The 22,538-nt window shown below is 43.6% G+C and overlaps 1 protein-coding gene across 2 annotated transcripts in view; it reads right to left on the reverse strand.

Moving 5' to 3' along the window:
* Window positions 1–22,538, reverse strand: part of LOC126237303 (DNA oxidative demethylase ALKBH2-like) — a 637,322-nt gene that overhangs the window by 176,347 nt on the left and 438,437 nt on the right. The window contains exon 1 of one of the 2 annotated variants that reach the window (XM_049947265.1): window positions 20,652–20,736. The exons of the other annotated variant lie outside the window; for it this stretch is intronic. Coding sequence (XP_049803222.1) covers window positions 20,652–20,719 — 68 coding nt within the window. The 5' untranslated portion in view covers window positions 20,720–20,736. Of the gene's footprint in view, window positions 1–20,651; window positions 20,737–22,538 lie in introns of those variants that run through there. 2 annotated transcript variants of the gene reach the window in all.

The raw sequence follows: 22,538 nt of genomic DNA on the forward strand, positions 1-22,538 counted from the left end.
GTAAACATCTGCGGTCATGTCTTATATTAATTAATATGAGGTAGTAATTTATGTACGTATGTTAGCAATTAATAGTAAGATCGGGAGCGGAAGGTTTGATAAAGTTACTGGACGGGAAAGTGGGCACCGCATGTTTCTTGCCCTGAGTAGCACTGTCGCTTGACGAGAATTGATCAGACTAGTTCTAATATACATCACATTGTTATAAGTGAGACTACAGAGGAAGCTTGTTCCATTGTCTTTTAGTAATTTTCTTTTTGAGTCGTTTGATGTGTGGTAAGTCTTATACTGTATATTATTCTTGTTACATTTCCTGTATATACACTATGTAATCAAAAGTATCCGGACACCTGATTGAAAATGACTTACATGTGCCTAGCGCCCTCCATTGGTAATGCTGGAATTTAACATGGTGTTGGCCCACCCTTAGCCTTGATGACAGCTTCCATTCTCGCAGTCATACGTTCAATCCGGTGCTGGAAGGTTTCTTGGGGAATGGCAGCCATTCTTGACGGAATGCTGCACTGAGGAGAGGTATCGATGTCGGTCGGTGAGACCTGGCACGAAGTCGGCGTTCCAAGACATTCCAAAGGTGTTTTGTAGGATTCAGGTCAGGACTCTATGCAGGGCAGTCCATTACAGGAATGTTACTGTCGTGTAACCACTCCGCTACAGGCCGTGTATTATGAACAGGTGCTCGATCGTGTTGAAAGACACAATCGCTAACCCCGAATTGCTCATCAACAGTAGGAAACAAGAAGGTGCTTCAAACACCATTGTGGGCCTTTGCTGTGATGGTGCCACGCCGAACAACAAGGGGTGCAAGCCCCCTCCATGAAAAACACAACCATGCCATAACACCACCTACTCCGAATTTTTCTGTTGGCGCTACACACGCTGACAGATGACGTTCACCGGACATTCGCCATACCCACACCCTGCCATCGGATTGCCACATTGTGTACCGTGATTCGTCACTCCAAATTACTTTTTTCCACTGTTCAGTCGTCCAATGTTTACGCTTCTTACTCCAAGCGAGGTGTCATTTGGGCATTTACCGGCGTGATGTATGGTTTATGAGCAGCCGCTCGACCATGAAATCCAAGTTTTCTCACGTCCCGCCTAACTGTCCTAGTACTTGCAGTGGATCATGATACAGTTCGAAATTCCTGTGTGATGGTTTGGATAGATGACTGCCTATTACACATTACGAGTCTCTTCAACTGTCGGCAGTCTTTGTCAGTCGACAGACGAGGTCGGCCTGTACGCTTTTGTTCTGTACGTGTCCGTTCACGTTTCCACTTCTTTATCACATCGGAAACGATGGACCTAGGGATGTTGTTGAGTGTGGAAATCTCGCGTACAGACGTATGACAAGTCACACCCACGTTCGAAGTCCTTGAGTTCCGCGGAGCGCCCCATTCTGCTCTCTCACGATGTCTAATGACTACTGAGGGCGCTGATGTGGAGTACCTGTCAGCATAATGCACGTAACATCAGAAACGTATGTTTTTGATGGTGTCCGGATATTGTCGATTTCATAGTGTACATGTAGTGCTGATTTTATAAAAGAAGTGAGCTCTTATCTATATCTACATGTACTTGCATGTTGCAGTTTGCTTTTATAATTCGTTATACGGTATTAGCGCTAGTTTTGGGTTTCGGTGTGTCGGCTTCTGCTGTGGTATTTTGTGGATATTGTGTCGTGTTAGAATTCGATTATTTTATTTGTCATTCCTTTGTAATGTGCATAATTATTTATTGTGTGTTGGATTGTAGGTATATTGCTATGTGCCCAGCTGCTTCTTGTAAAGCTAAAGATATTCTGCAGGGCCAAGTATTTTACTGTTTGTTCTGCTGTACTAGATATTAAGTTTTGCATACTTGTGCATTGAGCGCTGGGTATTTTAGTTGTTTGACCTTATTCATCCACACTCTTGTTGAGTTTAATTGCTAATATATGTGTTTATTGAAAGGTTTACGCTCACTCAACCCCGAGTCACTTTCGATTCCCACAGTTTCCTGAGCAACACTATTATACAGTGAGGTGACAGAAGTCACCGAATACCTCCCAATATCGTGTCGGACGTCTTTTTCCCGACGTAGTGCAGCAACTTGATGTGGCATTGACTCAACAAATAGTTGGAAGTCCCTTCAGAAATAATGAGCCATGTTGCCTCTATAACCGTCTGTAATTGCGAAAGTGTTGCCGGTGCAAGATTTTGTGAACTAACTGACCTCTCGATTTTGTCCCATAAATGTTTGATGGGATTCATATGGGGCGATCAGGGTGGCCCAATTATTCGTGAGAATGGTCCAAAATGTGCTTCAAATCAGCTGCTAATAAATGTGGCCTGGTGGCATGGTGCATTGTCATTACATCGCTGTTTGCGAACTTTAAGTCCATGAACGGCCTTAAATGATGTCCAACAAGTAGCCGAACACAACCATTTTCAGTCAACGATCGGTTCATTTGGACCAGGGGACTGTCCATTCCATGTAAACGTGGCCCACACCACTACGGAGACACCAGCCGTTTGGACAGTGCCTTGTTGACAACTTGGGTCCGTGGCTTCGTAGGGTCTGCGTCACACTTGAACCCTACGATCAGCTCTTAGTAACCGAAATCGGGATCTGTCTGACCAGGCCACGATTTTTCAGTTGTCTAGAGTCCAACCGACGTGGTCACGAGCCCAGGAGAGGCGCTGCAGGTGATGTCTTACTGTTAGCAAAGACTTTCACGTCGATCTTCTGCTACCTTAGTCCATTAACGCCAAATTTCGCCTACCGAATACGTTAGTCATACGTCCCACATTGATTTCCGTGGTTATTTCTCGCAGAGTCTTAATTTCCGTCGTGCGGTTATAATCATGTCCGAAACGTGTTCACATGGATCACATGAATACAACTGACAGCTCCGCCAATGCACTGCATTTTTATACCTTGTGTATGCGGTACTATCGCCACGTGTATACGTGCATATTGCTATCCCATGAGTTTTATCATCAAAGTGAATTGTCTCCTAAATCACGAAAATACAGGGTGATTCAAAAAGAATACCACAACTTTAAAAATGTGTATTTAATGAAAGAAACATAATATAACCTTCTGTTATACATCATTACAAAGAGTATTTAAAAAGGTTTTTTTTTTCACTCAAAAACAAGTTCAGAGATGTTCAATATGGCCCCCTCCAGACACTTGAGCAATATCAACCCGATACTCCAACTCGTTCCACATTCTCTGTAGCATATCAGGCGTAACAGTTTGGATAGCTGCTGTTATTTCTCGTTTCAAATCATCAATGGTGGCTGGGAGAGGTGGCCGAAACACCATATCCTTAACATACCCCCATAAGAAAAAATCTCAGGGGGTAAGATCAGGGCTTCTTGGAGGCCAGTGATGAAGTGCTCTGTCACGGGCTGCCTGGCGGCCGATCCATCGCCTCGGGTAGTTGACGTTCAGGTTTCATAACTAACCTTTTTCGTAGGACTCTCCATACAGTTGATTGTGGAATTTTCAGATCTCTGCTAGCTGTGCGAGTCGATTTTCCTGGGCTGCGAACAAATGCTTGCTGGATGCGTGCTACATTTTCATCACTCGTTCTCGGCCGTCCAGAACTTTTCCCTTTGCACAAACACCCATTCTCTGTAAACTGTTTATACCAACGTTTAATACACCACCTATCAGGAGGTTTAACACCATACTTCGTTCGAAATGCACGCTGAACAACTGTCGTCGATTCACTTCTGCCGTACTCAATAACACAAAAAGCTTTCTGTTGAGCGGTCGCCATCTTAGCATCAACTGACGCTGACGCCTAGTCAACAGCGCCTCAAGCGAACAAATGTACAACTAAATGAAACTTTATAGCTCCCTTAATTCGCCGACAGATAGTGCTTAGCTCTGCCTTTTGTCGTTGCAGAGTTTTAAATTCCTAAAGTTGTGGTATTCTTTTTGAATCACCCTGTACAGCAAACAGCTTGATTCCCACAACACTTCCCTTGGACAGGCCTGAAATTACTTTAACTTTATGTATCAGGTGACCCATGTGAAACTTACGCACTAAATAATGATAGTATTTAGAGTTAGTGAAATTGTTCAGATTATGATAGTTGGTGACAATGACAAATATGTCTGTAGTTTCGGAACTTACATTCTTTCAGAAACGTCAACTTGTACAACCGGCAAATATAATGGACTTCTGCATTGATCACTAGTATTATCTGTAGAAAAATGTACATAAATTATCCACTTAGTATGTACTTTTAAAAAATAAAATGGTATTTGTAATAGGATAAGATGAAAAAAATGGCTCTGAGCACTATGGGACTCAACTGCTGTGGTCATAAGTCCCCTAGAACTTAGAACTACTTAAACCTAACTAACCTAAGGACATCACACACATCCATGCCCGAGGCAGGATTCGAACCTGCGACCGTAGCGGTCGTGCGGTTCCAGACTGTAGCGCCTTTAACCGCTCGGCCACACCGGCCGGCGGATAAGATGAAAAGAGAGCCTCCCGTTCATGATTAATACGTCAGCTTCGTGAAATATAGGTATGAACCTGGGTATCCATGATGCTTCTATGCCTACGATGATTAAAGACGCCTTCACTTTAAAATTTTTCACGAATATTTTTAGCGCAAAATCGGCATACAATGTCAGCAGCCGGTTGAAAAACCTTTCTAATGATTCCTCATTCATCCCTGCACGATTAGTATGTGTTGATAAAAAGGGCTGTAGACTTGAGAAATATTTATGATGATTGTTACTATGGAACATAAGCTTCAACGCGAACCTTTCGAAACATCGGAGAGAAAGGAAGCATTTTAGCAGTGGCTGTAATAGAGTTCGTAGTTCCTGTAGCGACAGCGAGCTAAAATATATAGCGTTTTCGTAAGGATACTTTAAGACGATTAGCTCGAATCCGCAGCAGCAGCAGGAAAAGCTAACCAATATTAGGACGTAAAATGTCGTTTTTACAGGAAAAAATCAGAGTTGCGGGCGAAATACCAGTTCTAGAATAGTCTTCGTTACCGAAATCTAAAAATAAATCAGCTTAGACAAACCATTTTCTAGTACAGAAACCATGCTTGTCCAGCAGCAACGTTTATTTGAGAGAACAAATTAAAAGTTCTCTCTTGCGCTGTAATCTTCAGAAAAAGCTTGAAATGTTCCTTTTGTTCCCCCTCGGAGGGTGCGTCGTGTCTTGTTAAGTCCTCCTCGTGGCCACCGCTAAAGGGCAGGTTCTTTCAGCAGTGCGCGACGGACGAGACCAATTACGCTCAGCTGATTCACGCGGAAACGTTTTCTCTGCGGATCCAGATTATTTCTCAATTCTGCTACACTTGTGACATTATTGTAAATAATGGGATCGCCAGCCTCGGTTTGATCCGCGAAACAAGGATAAACTTCTCACCACTGCACAAGTCAGTAATTCAGTGCCATGTAGCTGTGTAACAACTGTCAGGTAGATTCTGGGATCCGACCACTTGCCTGGACCACGTGCAGTACCGGCAGTTCACACACTGCCTCCAGATGGCTCCTAGCAACTTCCGCCGATAACCTCTTCAAAACAGAAACACAGTACAAAGTTAATAGGGAAATAGTCACACATGAACACCACACTCAAGTTTCCATGGAGACAAATAGAATTTGCTTCTCCTTTCTATAATATTTACTTTACGCACTGATGCTTTCTGTCGTCTGATTACTGTCACATTCTGCATTTCAATTCTGGTAAAATACGGGATAAATATTTCGCCATATACCGTAGACTTTACGAAGACACTGTGCTTCTTATCATGAGCAGGAAATACCACTAATTTTAAGTTCCACTGAGTCTGAAGTCATTAAGAGGATTTGATGGAATTTGGGCGAATGCTTTCTCTTTAGTGCGACATGGAATATAAGCGAATTCAGCACGACTGATCTGGGAATGAATTTCATTAATTGTTTAGAAAGAAGTTTCTTAACTAGGACAACTATTGAAACTTACAGGCAGATTAAAACTGTGTGCCGGACCGAGACTCGAACTCGGGACCTTTGCCTTTCGTGGGCAAGTGCTCTACAATCTGAGCTACCCAAGCACGACTCACGCCCCGTCCTCACAGCTTTACTCCCGCCAGTAACTCGTCTCCTTCCTACTTATGTCATTCTGGAGGACAGCTGTTGGCTATAATCGCAGGAGATGTAAGGGCGTTGTGGAATGCTCGTGAGGAAGAAGACTAACGAATTGTATTATATGAATGAGGATGTCTATTATTAACGAGTTCTCTTCTTTTCTGGGGATGGGTTTTTAACAAACTCTGTTGACATAATTCTCTCAGCAAAGAATAGTGTCGTTGGAAGGATGGGACACATCGCTATTGAGAAGGCAATGAAACTCAACCACTCGCTACAAGTGGGGAAGAAAGTCACTAGAAGGTAAGTTCACCATACCAAAGCAAATCCTAATAATTCGTACGAATTGCGAGCTCTTGCCGCCAAACCTGTCTCGTGACGATTCATTCTGACTAAGAAATTATGTAGCGGACGATGGAAAAATCCTAACCTGCGTGGATAGTCGTCCTTCCAAAAATGAATTTGAAATATGTGAAACATGCAAAATTTAGCTACGTAAATCCCTTGATAACCGAATTTAATTACTGCAGGGGTAGCTGACATTATGAGACGAAACGACTAACAGGAATCCCAACCAAAATGTTTCATCTTAAGTGCGCTCAAAAGCAGAACATCTTAAAATACTGTCAAAATTCCTAAAATTTTCCAGACGCTGCGGTCTGGTGCAACATCCCAATCGTCACGAAATGACACGCGGCGCCAGATACTTCGTCCAGTCGGTTGGATGCTGAAAGCGCCAGTGCCCGTTGCTCAAGCCTCCAACCAGTTTACTGTGCAAAATTTGAACAAAGTTTCGGTGGAAATTTTCACTGCCTCCGCACTAGCCTGCATGACCAATCACAACGGCACATGGATTTTCAATCATCCACACATTCATACATCACAGAGCTATCCATGGTTAGGATTCTGTATAAGGGGTGACATAGGATGCTGACATGAAATAAAATCAATAATGTTGGTTTCCTACGCAGTCCCTCTCCCAGGCATGACTGTATACTAAGCAAGTAGCAGAAGAGCAACCTGCTGAAGTACATTAAGCCAAGTTAGTCGTTACACAATGATTTCATGAAAGTTGACTGAAACAGGCACCATTCACCTTTCATTCATTAGACACCATCGCTGCGCTAGCTGCTTGCCTCCACGCTCTACTATGAGGTCTCTTCCTACGCAGCTGCACGTACCCTTTAAATAAAACCACGCTCGCCGATAACACCGAAAAACAGATTCCCATCGCCGAGCACGGGAACGCAATTGTGATTCTAGTAGTCTTTGCGTGTTTGAAAAGCAAATTTGTTGATCATGAGAGATCACTACATCGCATTTCAGAAGGAAACACTTTTCGTACTCTATCCCACAGGGTCCATTACTTACCTCCAACCAATCCGAGGGGTGTCGGCTGACTCCCAATTTTGCGAGCATCTAATCGTTCCTCGAAATTTGGTATTTATCCCTTTCAGCCAATCAGTCTCCACAGCAAAATTAGGTATTTTCACTGGCCAGTTCCTGTTCCTGCTCCTGCTGATAGAAAATTTCTAGAAGTTGCTGCCTCCTTACACAACCTTCAGAAGTTTATTTCCAGCAGATGCCGGAATAGAATGGCTGTTAAGGGAAAATTACTCGTCCTTGAAAACAGCGTAGTACGCACAGACCACTACCCATTTAGGAGTGTTATGGAAAGACGGACTCATCAACATTAGGCTGAGCAGAAACTTCTGCCACTGCTACCAGAAACTGGTCCTAGCGACCATAGTAGCAAACAGCACTCTGACATGATCATGATTTAAGTCAAAAGGTGCACCTACCTCGATATATAGGGTATTTCACAACTCATCTAGAGGCTGCAGAGGGGACGTACTAGATCAAGTTTCACAAACGAACCCAAGTCCGGAAACGTCATCCAACGATGCTGCAGGGTGCCAAAGTTAAAGGCGCCGGTGCCTGTAAATGTAAGTTTATAAATCGTGATTCCATGATATTACAAACTTTCTATGAAGATGGATAAATGCATAAATTTGAGGTAAGGGTCCCTGTATCGGAAACAAACGAGTCGAAAGTTGTAAGCCATAACTGTTCCGATACCTCTGACAGCAGAATACATGTACTGATATTGATGATGGAGTTGGGTTGAGGGGGCGCTCGACATCATGGTCATCAGCGCCCTGACGAAAAATCAACATGAATTCTTATGGGTGGGGACGAAGGCTGTCCCCACATGCAGAGCAGTTTATAACGTACTAAAGTCTGTTGCCCTTCCCCACCAATTTAGGAATGAGGCCTGGTAGTTCACAAAATTTGACCACTCTGTTAACACTGGTATCGTATACAGGACACACGTAGCGACAGTGTGTTGAACTGAAAGCGGCACGCCACAAACTTCACAGAAAGGTGGCTCCTCCTCCCGGAGGAGGAAGCTATGTGTGAAAGGGCTATGCCCGATGTGCAGTCTGGTAAGCAAAACAGTCTTTCAGCGGCGAGGCTGACACGAAGTCCTCCAAGCCTTTGTGGTCGGTTTGAGTGACCGCAGTTTGTTGTCCGACACCTGCAACCATTCAGTCTCCCACTGACTCGTGATGCATCTGTCAGAGAATGAGATAATGGCGTGCAATGGGAGGGGACATTGATGGGCAGCACCATCCCAACATGCTTCCTTGGCAGCTTTATCAGCTATGTCGTTACCCTGTATCCAAAAGTGGCTAGGTACCCAGCAAGAGATCACCACCTTGCCACGGCGCTGGAGCCGCTCTGAGCAGTCATGGATGAGCTGAATCAGCGGGTCTACCGGATACATTTGGTGAAACGCTTGCAGTGCACTAAGAGAGTCGGAACAGAGAAGAACACTCGTACGGTGATGTCTGTGAACCTGTACTGATACTGTTGTTGCTTAGATTGTAGGGTATACAGCTTTCAGTAGTGGTAGCATGGATCAAAAGAAGAAAAAATATCTAGTAAACATGGGCTCTAAAATGGAGCCCTAAGAGCTATGAGCAATTGTTCAGTAGGTGAGATCAACAAGAGCTAATAGCTTGTGAGCCATGCTTTTTACAGACCATGTTTACTAGGCATTTATACTTGTTTTCGTCCATACTGCCACCTCTGGAAGTTGCATGTCCTACATTCTTAGCAACAGTACCTGCACATGTATTCCACTGAGAACGGTTTTCTCTTACACCTTTCGATTCGTTCGCTTCCGATACAGGAACTCTTAAACTGATGTATTTATCCTTCTCCATCATCCTTGGAAGTTTGTAATATCATGAAATCCCCTTAATATAAATACATTTACGGGCACCGGCGCCTATAACTCTAAAACATCATTGGATGGTTTCCGGACATGGGTTCCTATGTAAAACTTTATCTACTAAGTCTCCTCTACAACTTTTACAAGCGTGAAACATGAATTGTGAAACACCCTGTATAATAAACCCACTGATGTATACAGGGTGGGGAGAAACTGTACAAAAAAACTAAGGGTGTCGCAGGGTAGATTGGTTGTCCTGAGAGATAATCGTTAAAGTAAAAAGTCGGTACGTTGCGCCATTTAATAGTTAATTAGCATTGAACTTAGTCAATCAGACTGCAGCTCGCGTAAATTCAAATGACCTCACATATACAATTAGTGCCAGTTATTGTAACAGCATAAATGATAGCGCAAGAGACTGTTCATGCTTTGGCTCGGGTTCGACCCTTACTACGGTCCCATATCCAATTTTTGTATCGCTCTCTTGTTCGGTTTTAGGAAACCAAATGAAGAACACGTTTGTTGACGCCATCTCGGACGGGCGCTTGAATTTGCGTGCGTAATGGTCTGATTGGCTAACCTCAGTGCCAACTGACTTGATAACGGCGCAACGTATCTAATATTTCTTTCAGAAATTCTCAGCACAGCCTACCTCTCAAGATCATTACAAGATTTTCAGACTGTTTCTGCCACTTTGTTTACAAAGGGTGGACAAAAATATGGAAACACCAAAAATCACAACATACTACCGTGCCTAATACAGTGTAAGAAAACAGTTGACTTACTTTCAGAACAACTTCCAGCCGTTCAAAATGTTCAAATGTGTGTGAAATCTTGTGGAACTTAACTGGTAAGGTCATCAGTCCCTAAGCTTACACACTACTGAACCTAAATTATCCTAAGGACAAACACACACACCCATGCCCGAGGGAGGACTCGAACCTCCGCCGGGACCAGCCGCACAGTCAATGACTGCAGCGCCTTAAACTAGTCGGCTAATCCCGCGCGGCACTTCCAGTCGTCTTGGAATGGATAAATACAGGTAGGTCCTGTATGGTATTCGTGGGAATCTTATGTCATTCTCCCTCCAAAATACACTCCTGGAAATGGAAAAAAGAACACATTGACACCGGTGTGTCAGACCCACCATACTTGCTCCGGACACTGCGAGAGGGCTGTACAAGCAATGATTACACGCACGGCAAAGCGGACACACCAGGAACCGCGGTGTTGGCCGTCGAATGGCGCTAGCTGCGCAGCATTTGTGCACCGCCGCCGTCAGTGTCAGCCAGTTTGCCGTGGCATACGGAGCTCCATCGCAGTCTTTAACACTGGTAGCATGCCGCGACAGCGTGGACGTGAACCGTATGTGCAGTTGACGGACTTCGAGCGAGGGCGTATAGTGGGCATGCGGGAGGCCGGGTGGACGTACCGCCGAATTGCTCAACACGTGGGGCGTGAGGTCTCCACAGTACATCGATGTTGTCGCCAGTGGTCGGCGGAAGGTGCACGTGCCCGTCGACCTGGGACCGGACCGCAGCGACGCACGGATGCACGCCAAGACCGTAGGATCCTACGCAGTGCCGTAGGGGACCGCACCGCCACTTCCCAGCAAATTAGAGACACTGTTGCTCCTGGGGTATCGGCGAGGACCATTCGCAACCGTCTCCATGAAGCTGGGCTACGGTCCCGCACACCGTTAGGCCGTCTTCCGCTCACGCCCCAACATCGTGCAGCCCGCCTCCAGTGGTGTCGCGACAGGCGTGAATGGAGGGACGAATGGAGACGTGTCGTCTTCAGCGATGAGAGTCGCTTCTGCCTTGGTGCCAATGATGGTCGTATGCGTGTTTGGCACCGTGCAGGTGAGCGCCACAATCAGGACTGCATACGACCGAGGCACACAGGGCCAACACCCGGCATCATGGTGTGGGGAGCGATCTCCTACACTGGCCGTACACCACTGGTGATCGTCGAGGGGACACTGAATAGTGCACGGTACATCCAAACCGTCATCGAACCCATCGTTCTACCATTCCTAGACCGGCAAGGGAACTTGCTGTTCCAACAGGACAATGCACGTCCGCATGTATCCCGTGCCACCCAACGTGCTCTAGAAGGTGTAAGTCAACTACCCTGGCCAGCAAGATCTCCGAATCTGTTCCCCATTGAGCATGTTTGGGACTGGATGAAGCGTCGTCTCACGCGGTCTGCACGTCCAGCACGAACGCTGGTCCAACTGAGGCGCCAGGTGGAAATGGCATGGCAAGCCGTTCCACAGGACTACATCCAGCATCTCTACGATCGTCTCCATGGGAGAATAGCAGCCTGCATTGCTGCGAAAGGTGGATATACACTGTACTAGTGCCGACATTGTGCATGCTCTGTTGCCTGTGTCTATGTGCCTGTGGTTCTGTCAGTGTGATCATGTGATGTATCTGACCCCAGGAATGTGTCAATAAAGTTTCCCCTTCCTGGGACAATGAATTCACGGTGTTCTTATTTCAATTTCCAGGAGTGTAGTAGCAAGTTCAGGTAAGGATGATAGTGATGGATAGCGATGACTTCACTTCTCTCAAAAGTAGATAACAAAGGCTCATTAATATTGGGATCTGGCGACTCTGGTGGCCAGTGGAGCTGCCACATTTCGCCCTCATGTTCACAAAACCAGTCCAGGATGTCTTGTAAATCAGCATCACCACAGGGGAACAAACATTATACCATGGGATGAACCTGAGCAGCCAAAATGGTCACTTAATACTTGGCAGTAATGCGACCTTGCAGAGTAACCGTGGGGCCCAAGGAATACCACGATATGGCTGCAAAAAATCATCACGGAACCCCACCATGTTTCACTCTTAGGACGTAAACTCGGCCAGAAGTTGAAAACAGTGTGTAACAAAACTCATCCGACCAAGCGACTTTCTTCAATTGCTCCATAGTCCTTGGCTTATGCACCCGGTTTTCCTGCTAAGGGCATTTGCACCACTGATAAGTGGTTTTAGAATTCTAGCTCACCCTACAATTTTGTTGCTTTGGAGCTCTCTTCGTGTCGTTTTGATGCTGACAGGGTTCGGGAATGCGACATTCAGTTCTGCAGTGACTTTTACTGCTGTCTTATTTTTCGTCACATTCCTCTTCAATGAGGGTCTGTCTCTATCACTCAACACTTACTTTCGTCCGCGTTGTGATTTAGCGGATGATGTTTCCCCTTTCGCCTGTATCCAGTGTACAGACTTCGATACGGTGCCTCTTTAAACACCAAACACGTAGACTTGATTGCGGAAGCACCCATCATATGAGCCCCAACAATTTGGCCACGTTCGAATGCACTCATAACTGAACAGAACACTCTTCTGACCGTGACTGACACTTGCAACATACTGCGGCCGCTTTCGTCGTCAAATACAACAGCGCAACTTGCATTTATGTTCAAGCATGCATTCCTCGCTGAGTTTCCATATTTTTGTCCAACCCTTGTACTGTGTCTAGTATTGGGGTATTTAACAGCTGTAAAATATCGAGGAATAAGAAACAAACCACTGCTACAATCGCAAATGTATGTTCTTTATGTTTTTCTTATATTTAGTTATTTGTTTGTTGTAGCCACAAACTAAAGTAAAGAAATGGGAATAGTTTGAAACAGTCTTCAAAATTCAACATTGAATACGAAAAGAAACGACAGGCGTGTTGTCTCAGTCACACGATCTCAGTTCTCTAGTGTGTGCGGACAAATAGAGGATTATTATACAGTAACGTACATCACGAATTTGTAGACGTTAAAGCACTAACGTTTTAAATCATGACATATTTGTCGTTGAATTTAAGATGATTTACGTTAACGCGGAAAAATTGTTCTCGCTGCATCTCTCCCCTCAGTTGGACTCCTATAACGCCCCCCCCCCCCCGCCCCCCCCCCCCCCGTACCCTTTGGCCACTACAGCGGCTCCCGAAAGCACAGTACCGTGGCATTATTTCACTCAAAACTTCCGAAAATACGTAATGGTAGAGCGCAACATGGCTTGAAATGTGCGTCTCGATTTCTGCCAATCAAAGCAGACAGTGTAAGCGGGGGAGAGAAAGGAAACGTGTTCCTCTTGAGCTGTAGCCTGGGCACTATCTAGTGCAAACCACGTCGCCCTTCCTCATGTTGTTTAGAGGGTCTCTAAGAAGACTTAACTTCTCGACATGCACATATGTGTCAGTAATAAAATTCAGGTATACAACTTACGACATACAGAGGAACAAATCAATAGCAACCCGCAATGATAAAGTAAAATACGAAACGGAACTAATTATCAGGACCTAATAAAATTTCTATACCAGTTGTTACCGGCAGTCTTATACGAATTTCCGAAAGATTAAATGGTATAATCCTTTTGCTTCCAAAGGATACATGGAGTATCTAACTATGAAAACAAACTTCAACGAAATGCTCCTATTGCCTCCAAAACTGTGAGAAATAAGCCATTACCACCGTAACGAACAAACTGTTGGACCAGAACTTTAACGTTCACCTAATCGCAACGAGATCAACCACCGTCATATGTTAGCACGTATAATAATTAAGCGTACATTCTCAAACTACAATTTTTTTTTTATGTGCGGCCATCCAGTTAAGTTTTCCGTGATTTTGCTCTGTCTCTAACGACCTCGTTGTAGACGGGATGTTAAACCCCAATCTTTCTTCCTTTTTTGACAGGATTTTAAGTAATATAATTCGTTAGAGTTTAACACAGCGTTTGAGAAACAGCGATCAAATAATGCGAAAGGCCTTCCGATTTTCTAAAATCATTGAGGGAAGTGGCAATCCAACGACTTGAAGTTGGATTGTAGAATGTGTGGAGATTCTAGCACAATTAGCGTAATAGTTCATGCACCCAAGATGCCGACATGAAGAACGGAAAAGAAACGGAGGATGCATTACATGACCATCCATTTGACTTTAGGAGAGGTAAAGGTACGAGAACGGTAGTTCTGACGTGGCGCTTGACAATGGAAGGAAGACTTTAAAAAATGAGATACAGCGGGCAATGGAAGCAAGACTTTAAAAAATGAGATACAGCGGAAATTAAAATAGCGATAAACATAAAATCAGAATTGATCTTAAGGAATTCTGCTACCATGGAAGAAAAATAACCCATGACGGACGAGCGTAAGACATAAAAAGCAGAACAGCACTGACAAAGAGGGCATTTCTGGCTAAGAGAAGACTACTAGTATCAAACACAGGCATTAATTTGAGGAAGGAATTTCTGAGAATTTACATTTCTGACACACCATTCTATGGAAATGAATAATGAACTGTAGGAAAAGCGCCGGCTGGAGTGGCCGAGCGGTTCTAGGCGCTTCAGTCTGGAACCACGCGACCGCTACGGTCGCAGGTTCGAATCCTGCCTCGGGCATGGATGTGTGTGATGTCCTTAGGTTAGTTAGGTTTAAGTAGTTCTAGGGGACTGATGACCTTCGATGTTAAGTCCCATAGTGCTCAGAGCCATTTGAATCATTTTTTTGTGGGAAAAGCTGAGAGAAAGAGAATCGAAGCAATTGAGATGTGGTCTTTCTATAGAAAGACGCTGAAAAGTACATGGAGTAATAAATGCCGAGGCTCTCAGCAGAATCTGCGAGAAGAGGAACATGTGGAAAAGAATGGCAGGATGGACCAGAATAACAGGACATCACGTAGTAACCTACATGGTAGTTGAGGAAGCTGTAGGAGTAAAAACCGTAGGGAAAAACAAATTTGAAAACGATATCTAGCAAAAAAACTCAGCACGTAGAGCGAAAGTGCTACTCCGTGATGAAGAGGCGGGGATAGGAATTCGTGGTGCGCCACATCAGACCAGTCAGAAAGCTGATGGAAAAAAATAATTAAAAATTAGATAATCATGAAACATGGTGCGAATAAATTGAACTAGGACTAAAGAAGAAATTTCCATGCTGTTGTTGGAAGAACAATTAGCTGATGGTGATTTTGTTTGAAGCTTCCTGTTGAACTTCAGCTCTGCACATTGTTGGGGTAGGAATGAACCCTAGTCATGTTGAAGAAACCATGGAAAACTACTCAAGATGAGTGTTGGAAGAGCTTAAAGCAGCCTTTTTAGAGCCCTGTTCCATTAAAACATGCCAGCTCTTCTTGCTCACATTTTGAAAGATGCGGCAGTGGTTGTCAGTGCTCTCTCACTAGTGCGTTTGCTTACAATGAATCGATACGGTCGTGTCATTACATAAGAAAGACTGTGGGGCAACACAGTCAGGTCAAGTTAATTGAAGGCGCAGCAAGGCAGACTGCTCCCATGTTCATCTCGAAATCTAAAATTTTGTTGTAAAGTTAAAAGGTCAAAATCTGAGTGAAGTGCTTTTAACAAGATTGTGTCCATGAAAAAATATTGCAGTTTAAGAGAAAAAACAGGATTACGTCTTTCAGAACCAATTTTTTTGAGCATAAAACACGAGTATGCTTAGAAATGAAATCTACCGACTAAGTAGTGTCCAGAATAGGACGCGAGTGGGACGACTGTACGCTAACAGAAGGGATCTGCTTGAAGAGCGGCCTCGGTCTGCCACCAAAGAAGAAAAAGACGAGGACGAACAGAGCAGCTCTGGAAAGAACTGACGCTGAACGACAAAGGCAGCATTACTTTGATGCTTTATGCTCTGATTATTGCAACACTGTTCAAGTACATCAAGTTGTCAACAAAACTGTAAAAAGATAGAGCCAAGCAGTATGATGCATGGCACAAACTGTGTATGTGTGGAGATTAACATGTAGTGGTATCGTGACAGTTACATAACTTTAGTCAGGGTTTCACAAATATTGGCCGTCACTATATCGAATATCCAAACATGTCTCAAGTCACTTGGAGCTTTTAACTCCCAATCGCCAATCCAAGATACGGTACAAGAGGCAGGTCCTTCGTACCATTAATACTCTCTTCCCATCCTGTCATTCGCTTATGGGGCGAATGAACAATTATTTTCTGTGCATCTTCATACGGTCCCCTATTCCTCTTATTATCCATACGTCAGATTTACAGTGGAGCATTATTTTAATCTGTAAGACTAACATCCTAAATTTCCGTGAAGGGAATTTTGCATATTACCCAATGATTCCTACAATTTGCCCTAAAAATCTGCAACACTTTTATACAGACTAAACCAACTGAATGGAGCGCTATCTGCGTCAGAACTCCTACTTCCTTCATGCCGGATTGAATAGCCCACACATTAGGGCAATACTGCATAATACTTACAACAGGATGAGATGGGGCTTATTGTTATAACAGCATTAGAATATGTTTCATGATAATGCAAAAAATGCTGTTCTCGTTATTGGTCTGTAATTCCATTTTTTATTTATTTTATAAATCAGATGCTGAAAAGTAGGAAGGTCATTGTTTCTACCACTGACTTGCAGAAAGTGGGTTCAAGCTGACAATAACCCTCTAGCATGTCAGCATTTACAAAACCTGGAGTTCGGGCAGCAAAAAATCTTCCACATGATCTTATCTCTTCGAGATAAACGAAAATTGCAACTGTTTTGGAAGGGTAGACATTTTTCTCCCTAGATTTTCCACTACTTCATTAGTAGGGAGAAAGGGAAAATCTCTGGATGGAAATTACAAGAACGGCATGGTCAGTTATATCAAAACAAATACTTTGGTCTTATCTGGACCAAAATTTTATTTGGTTTAATATAGCTTACGTCGTTTTTCCGCCCATCGCATCCTATAAGATAATAGTTATTGACTCTCTCCTCTTACGCAGAACTGTACACAGATGTGCACCGAAAAGACTCACTGTTAGCTTGAGAACGACATGGTCTCTCCGTGTGCCCCTTCCAGATCAGTCGACCGTGGAGAAGGCAGGTAACCACGACCTCTCGCTCCCTCCGAGCACTTCGGAGGCCCGCCGGTCACTCTGGACGCCGACTATTAGCTTCAACGATCACGGAACTATTAGGCCCTATCGCCATCGCTCTGCGAAAGCAGGGTGCTCTCTATTTCCAGAGGTTCACTTGGCGTAAATTCGAATCCGAACACCACCAGGACTAACTAGAGCACTCTATGAAAAAGTTATATTTCATTCTTTAGTCGAATCAACGTCGTAGCCGCAGTCTGACCCGCTCTTGTCTCAATTGCAGGCTTTCTCACTGAATCCGTTCTCAAATACAATCATCTGTACGATGCCGTCTCTTGGTTCGATTTCCCGCACTGCCATCAACCACCGAACCTCCGTAATGTCCAGAAAAATTCCACTAACGCCCCAAATCATTAACTTCCAACAAACAACTCTCTGAACTCTGGAACATTCTTGTAATCTAATATCTATCCCCAAATTACGGAATAACCAAGCTCATTAACTGAACATTGCCGAGAAAGACACTTAACTTATCCCAAACTGCGACTGTCCTTAATACTCGCTCGAAATTACAAAACTCGTGAACCAATATTACTGTTACATCGACCAGTCCAGAGAGTTTTGATGCAGTTCTCCATGCTCGTTTATCCTGAGCAAGCTGCTGTTTCTTTATATTGTTACTGCAGTCTACATTCACTTGAACTTCCATTCTTGCCTATATTGCTTACTGTAGCACCTTAGTCTCGCTGCAATTACTTTAACAACCCCCCTTCCCTCTCACACGCTAGATGAATCCTTACCGATTTCACTGCTTGTCAGGATGTGCCTATATATAACTCCCTTGTTTCACCCAAGTTCTGCAGTAATACATCCTGTTCCACCCACTGACAAAAGATTACCTATTAATTCACTGCCAGATTTGGAGGTTGCTATGAATACAAACAAGTCTAGAAACGCTTTCAGTTCAGGGACATCAATATCATGCACAAAAGAGATTATGTCGAGAGCACTTTTATTTAACCGATTTTATTCTTCGACCACTATACAATCTTGTGTAAAATATCGTTAATAAAAATTAGACCTCATACTTGCTCAACATCTGGAGTCCTACCAAGGGTATTAGCACTAAACTGCAGAGAGAAATCTGCAACACTTACGTTATCCTGTTCTGACATTTGTTGGTGATAGTGCTTTTCTCCATTTGAAGCAGTTTTCCCTTGTATAACAGTAGAAATCACAGCGACAGGACTTTTTTCTCAGATCATCTGTTTCTGTCCTTTTCTATCTAATAATTACATTAACACTACTATCGTCAAAACCTTCTGTAATAATTTCTTCCAAATGCATTTCGAAGTTCGGTTCATCTACTCTCAGAACTCTGTGACTAACCACTTGGTTGAAGTTGTACTGAATGAGATGGACTTGGTACAGGCTCCATATTGTGCAAATTAATTACGAGACACTGTCAATAATAACATATTACACCGTAATTATGGCAATAAACACGAGATGTTCATAAAAACGTACTACGAAGAATAATAATGCAACTAGTAACTGCGAGACGTCATGGCGACTTTACTGTGGATTTACTGAAGGTGAAATAGTGCCATCAGAACTCCACCTTCGTAGCAATCAGTAACCACTCCATCTGAGTGGTACACGGAGGAAACAGAGTGGATGTCCACCAGAAAGTTCGGCAGCCGCCTCATAGACAAATGATATCAGTTAACGGTTTGGGCATCATCACTTATTTTGTTGTACAAATGACAAAAATTGCGCCACTTCCGAAACTAATTCTTCCGACATCAGATGCATTACACTCCTTACCTTTGTTTTAATTTTGTTGATATTCATCTTATAACAAACTATCTGCTCCGTTCAACCGATCCTCCACATCCTTTGCCGATGTAAGTTTCCCTGATCCTCAAAATGAAAACTGGCTTACTTCTGAAGAACAGCTGTATTAGTGCGAGCTGACGTACTTACCAAAGTAGAGAGAGAGTACTTACGATTCGACAGTCAGAAGAGGTTATGCGTTAACCGACACAGCGCACAGCAAGAAACATTTGTTGCAAAAGGCATCTGAATATTTTACAAGCCTGTTCAATGACATTCACAGTTTGTAATACAGTAACTCGCAAATAGCTTCCGACATATTCCAGAGGCCTATAAGAATCATCGATGTGTATTAAAAACAAGATCTGATGAAACACTACGAATCCAAGAAGACGAAAAAAATAGCACAATTTTCGATTGCATTACGATTAAAGCGACAATACTGTTCTCCCTCGAATTTATTCTGGTCAAGAATCTTTGTTTTTGCTTCTAGTCACAGAGCTGTTCTACAGCAGGGGCCATTACTGGAGGTTAGCTTTGCTGACTTCATTTAAAACAATAGTTTGCCTCTTTTCTTTTTACTGTCTATAATGTGGCATTACGATAAAAATTATAGGCTACATGTTCTTATAATCTATATTCCAAGAGCACTATCACGTTTATACATATCTACAGAAAGAATAGTTTAATCCCCCTCCCCTTTCCACGTTGACATCATTACAGCCCAAATTGGACAAAGCAGCCTAAGAGGATTTTTCGTGACCTTGATTAAAAAGCCTCCCAAACATTCGCCTCAATCAGCCCTGGCGAAACCACAGAAAATCTGAATCAGACTGCGTGTATTGGGATCACCAGCCCACCTTTGAATAAGAACGAGTCAACCTTCACACTGACCCACTTCGCTCGGTTGTCCATTTTATTTTATTTTCAAATTGAGGCGCAGTTTAGGGCTGGTGCCTCTGAGTAACACTAAACAAACACCACTTATTCAGGGCCACTGACAAAAATATTACAGCTTCATAAGAATTTAGGAACAACAGTGACTGTCAAAAAACGTGTAAGTGGAGTAAACTTCGTTATTTTCAAAGTGATTTCTTAAATGCTGTGTAACGCAAATGTTTTGGAACTGCTATACAACGTCTTACATCAAACAATGTAGACTAATTACAATAATTAATGACGATTTTAATCTGACTACGCTCAAACATAAATACAGAAATATATTCCCTTTAAAGGTCAGATTGCAATTAAGTTAGGGAACAGCTGAAAACGCGCAGATCTTGAAGGTAATAATGTAAACACCCATACTATTCATAACTGTAATCGATGGGCATTCACTTATGTTTATTAAATTTGAGGAGCAGAGACGTCTTCACCTGCTTTTAAAGAGCCATGACCTCTTTTTTACATACATAAACTTCACTGTGGCGATACCACATCTCGTAAGTTTAACAGCAATGTGGAAAACCAGTAAGAACGACAGCTAACAGCAGAACGTGCAGTATACTGTGTGTCTTCCATACAGAGGATCGTGATACGCTGGTGCCTGAAGCGATAGTAAACATACAGAAGAAAAGCCACAGTCCAGCTGTACCTGTACAGTTTGCTCGCCTCACCGTCCTTCTGCATAAGAGCCGGGTGTGACGCAGCTGGTGTAGCCATTTGCAGTGCTGCCCACTGGCGGGGAGACGGCGGTACCTCCCCTCCCCTCCCCTCCCCTCCCCATCGCAGTCCCTCGGAAAACCTGTTCCTTCTGCGGCGCAGATTGCCCCACTCAGCTGGAGCCCCAGGGGGAAACACAGACAATAGCCGCGCCGCCTTGCTCTACCCTACTGCAGCTACCTGCGATACGACCGCGCAGCCCGAGCTCGGAAACACTTTTCACGTACAGTGCCTGACTGCCTGTTCTGTCAGGAGACTAGGAAGTACGAAATAACAAAGAACGGGAAGATGTCACGCGGCACTAATTTCTTCGCGTTTAGTTCGAACAGAATGCAGGGCAGTTCAAAATGAATACAACGACTACTAACTGCTCTTGACTATTAACGGATAGCGATACACCGAGAAGGAAGTTAAGTTTTTTCACGTACTTTTTAGGTGTTCCACATATGACTTTTCTCAGTCACGTGGACTATCCATTTCACGCCACACATTCCGAAGCGTACCATAGTTCTGTGTTATCGGCAAAGCAGACACATGCACACAACTACCCGACACGGAACTTTTCAGTTATTCATTACCGCGATCGGACCGGCTCCCGTTTCATTGCGCTTGCGAACTATTTGAAATTTGAACTTTCTTTTGGGTTCTCCGTAAGTCTTATTGATGTATCGCTATGCGTTAAATAATTAAAGCCGTCTGTAATGGATATATTCATTATGAACTGTCGCACACAATGAAAAGGCAAAAGAATGTTGCGGGAAGATCATATGAGTTTACGGTTGCTCACCGGCATTAGAAGCAACGTAAACGATGTCCCAAGTTGTAGCTTACCAGACATAACCCAAGTGACAACTTGCATTTGTTTATGTATATGAATACCGATCATACTATTGTTCGGATTTCATGCAGTATAAGCGTGTGTGAAACTTCAAAACGTGAAGAAATATTTTTGTGTTCTGTGCGCTGAAAGAGATACTTGTACTTCTATTACACTCAAGTGAACTATTTTTACGTAATACAGATTACTGAAGTAAGTAATTGACATAAAATATTCACTTACACGTTATATATTTCAGAAAGATGGTTGGTTGGTTTGGGGAAGGAGACCAGACAGCGTGGTCATCGGTCTCATCGGATTAGGGAAGGACGGGGAAGGAAGTCGGCCGTGCCCTTTCAGAGGAACCATCCCGGCATTTGCCTGGAGTGATTTAGGGAAATCACGGAAAACCTAAATCAGGATGGCCGGACGCGGGATTGAACCGTCGTCCTCCCGAATGCGAGTCCAGTGTCTAACCACTGCGCCACCTCGCTCGGTTTTCAGAAAGATACGACACTCCTCTAGTAAATAATATTAATGCCATGATCTGTAAGAACCTCACATTAAAAAAAAAAAAATGTTTTCGCTGACTACACACCAGCAAGAAACAGTACCTCCACTGCGCGGCAGCATTGGTAACCACTAAAACGGAGTGCTAAACGCAGTCTTCCGAAATTCTTTCACCGAGAAGGTGCAGTACATATTCCAGAATCTGAATCAAGAACAGCTAGCGACACGAGTAATTTTGAAAAAGATATCTTCTGTGTAACAAAGCAACTTAAGTCACTCAATAAAGGCAAGTCTTCCGGTCCAGATTGTCCCAGTTAGGTTTCTTTCAAAGTGTGCTGATGAAATAGCTCCGTTTTAGCAATCATATGCAACTGCATAAGGGAACAATTGACAGGAATGGGGGAAAGAAATACAGTAGAAGAAGAATGGGTAGCTCTGAGGGATGAAGTAGTGAAGGCAGCAGAGGATCAAGTAGGTAAAAAGACGAGGGCT

Source organism: Schistocerca nitens, chromosome 1 (genome assembly GCF_023898315.1).
Source record: "Schistocerca nitens isolate TAMUIC-IGC-003100 chromosome 1, iqSchNite1.1, whole genome shotgun sequence".
Taxonomy (NCBI): domain Eukaryota; kingdom Metazoa; phylum Arthropoda; class Insecta; order Orthoptera; family Acrididae; genus Schistocerca; species Schistocerca nitens.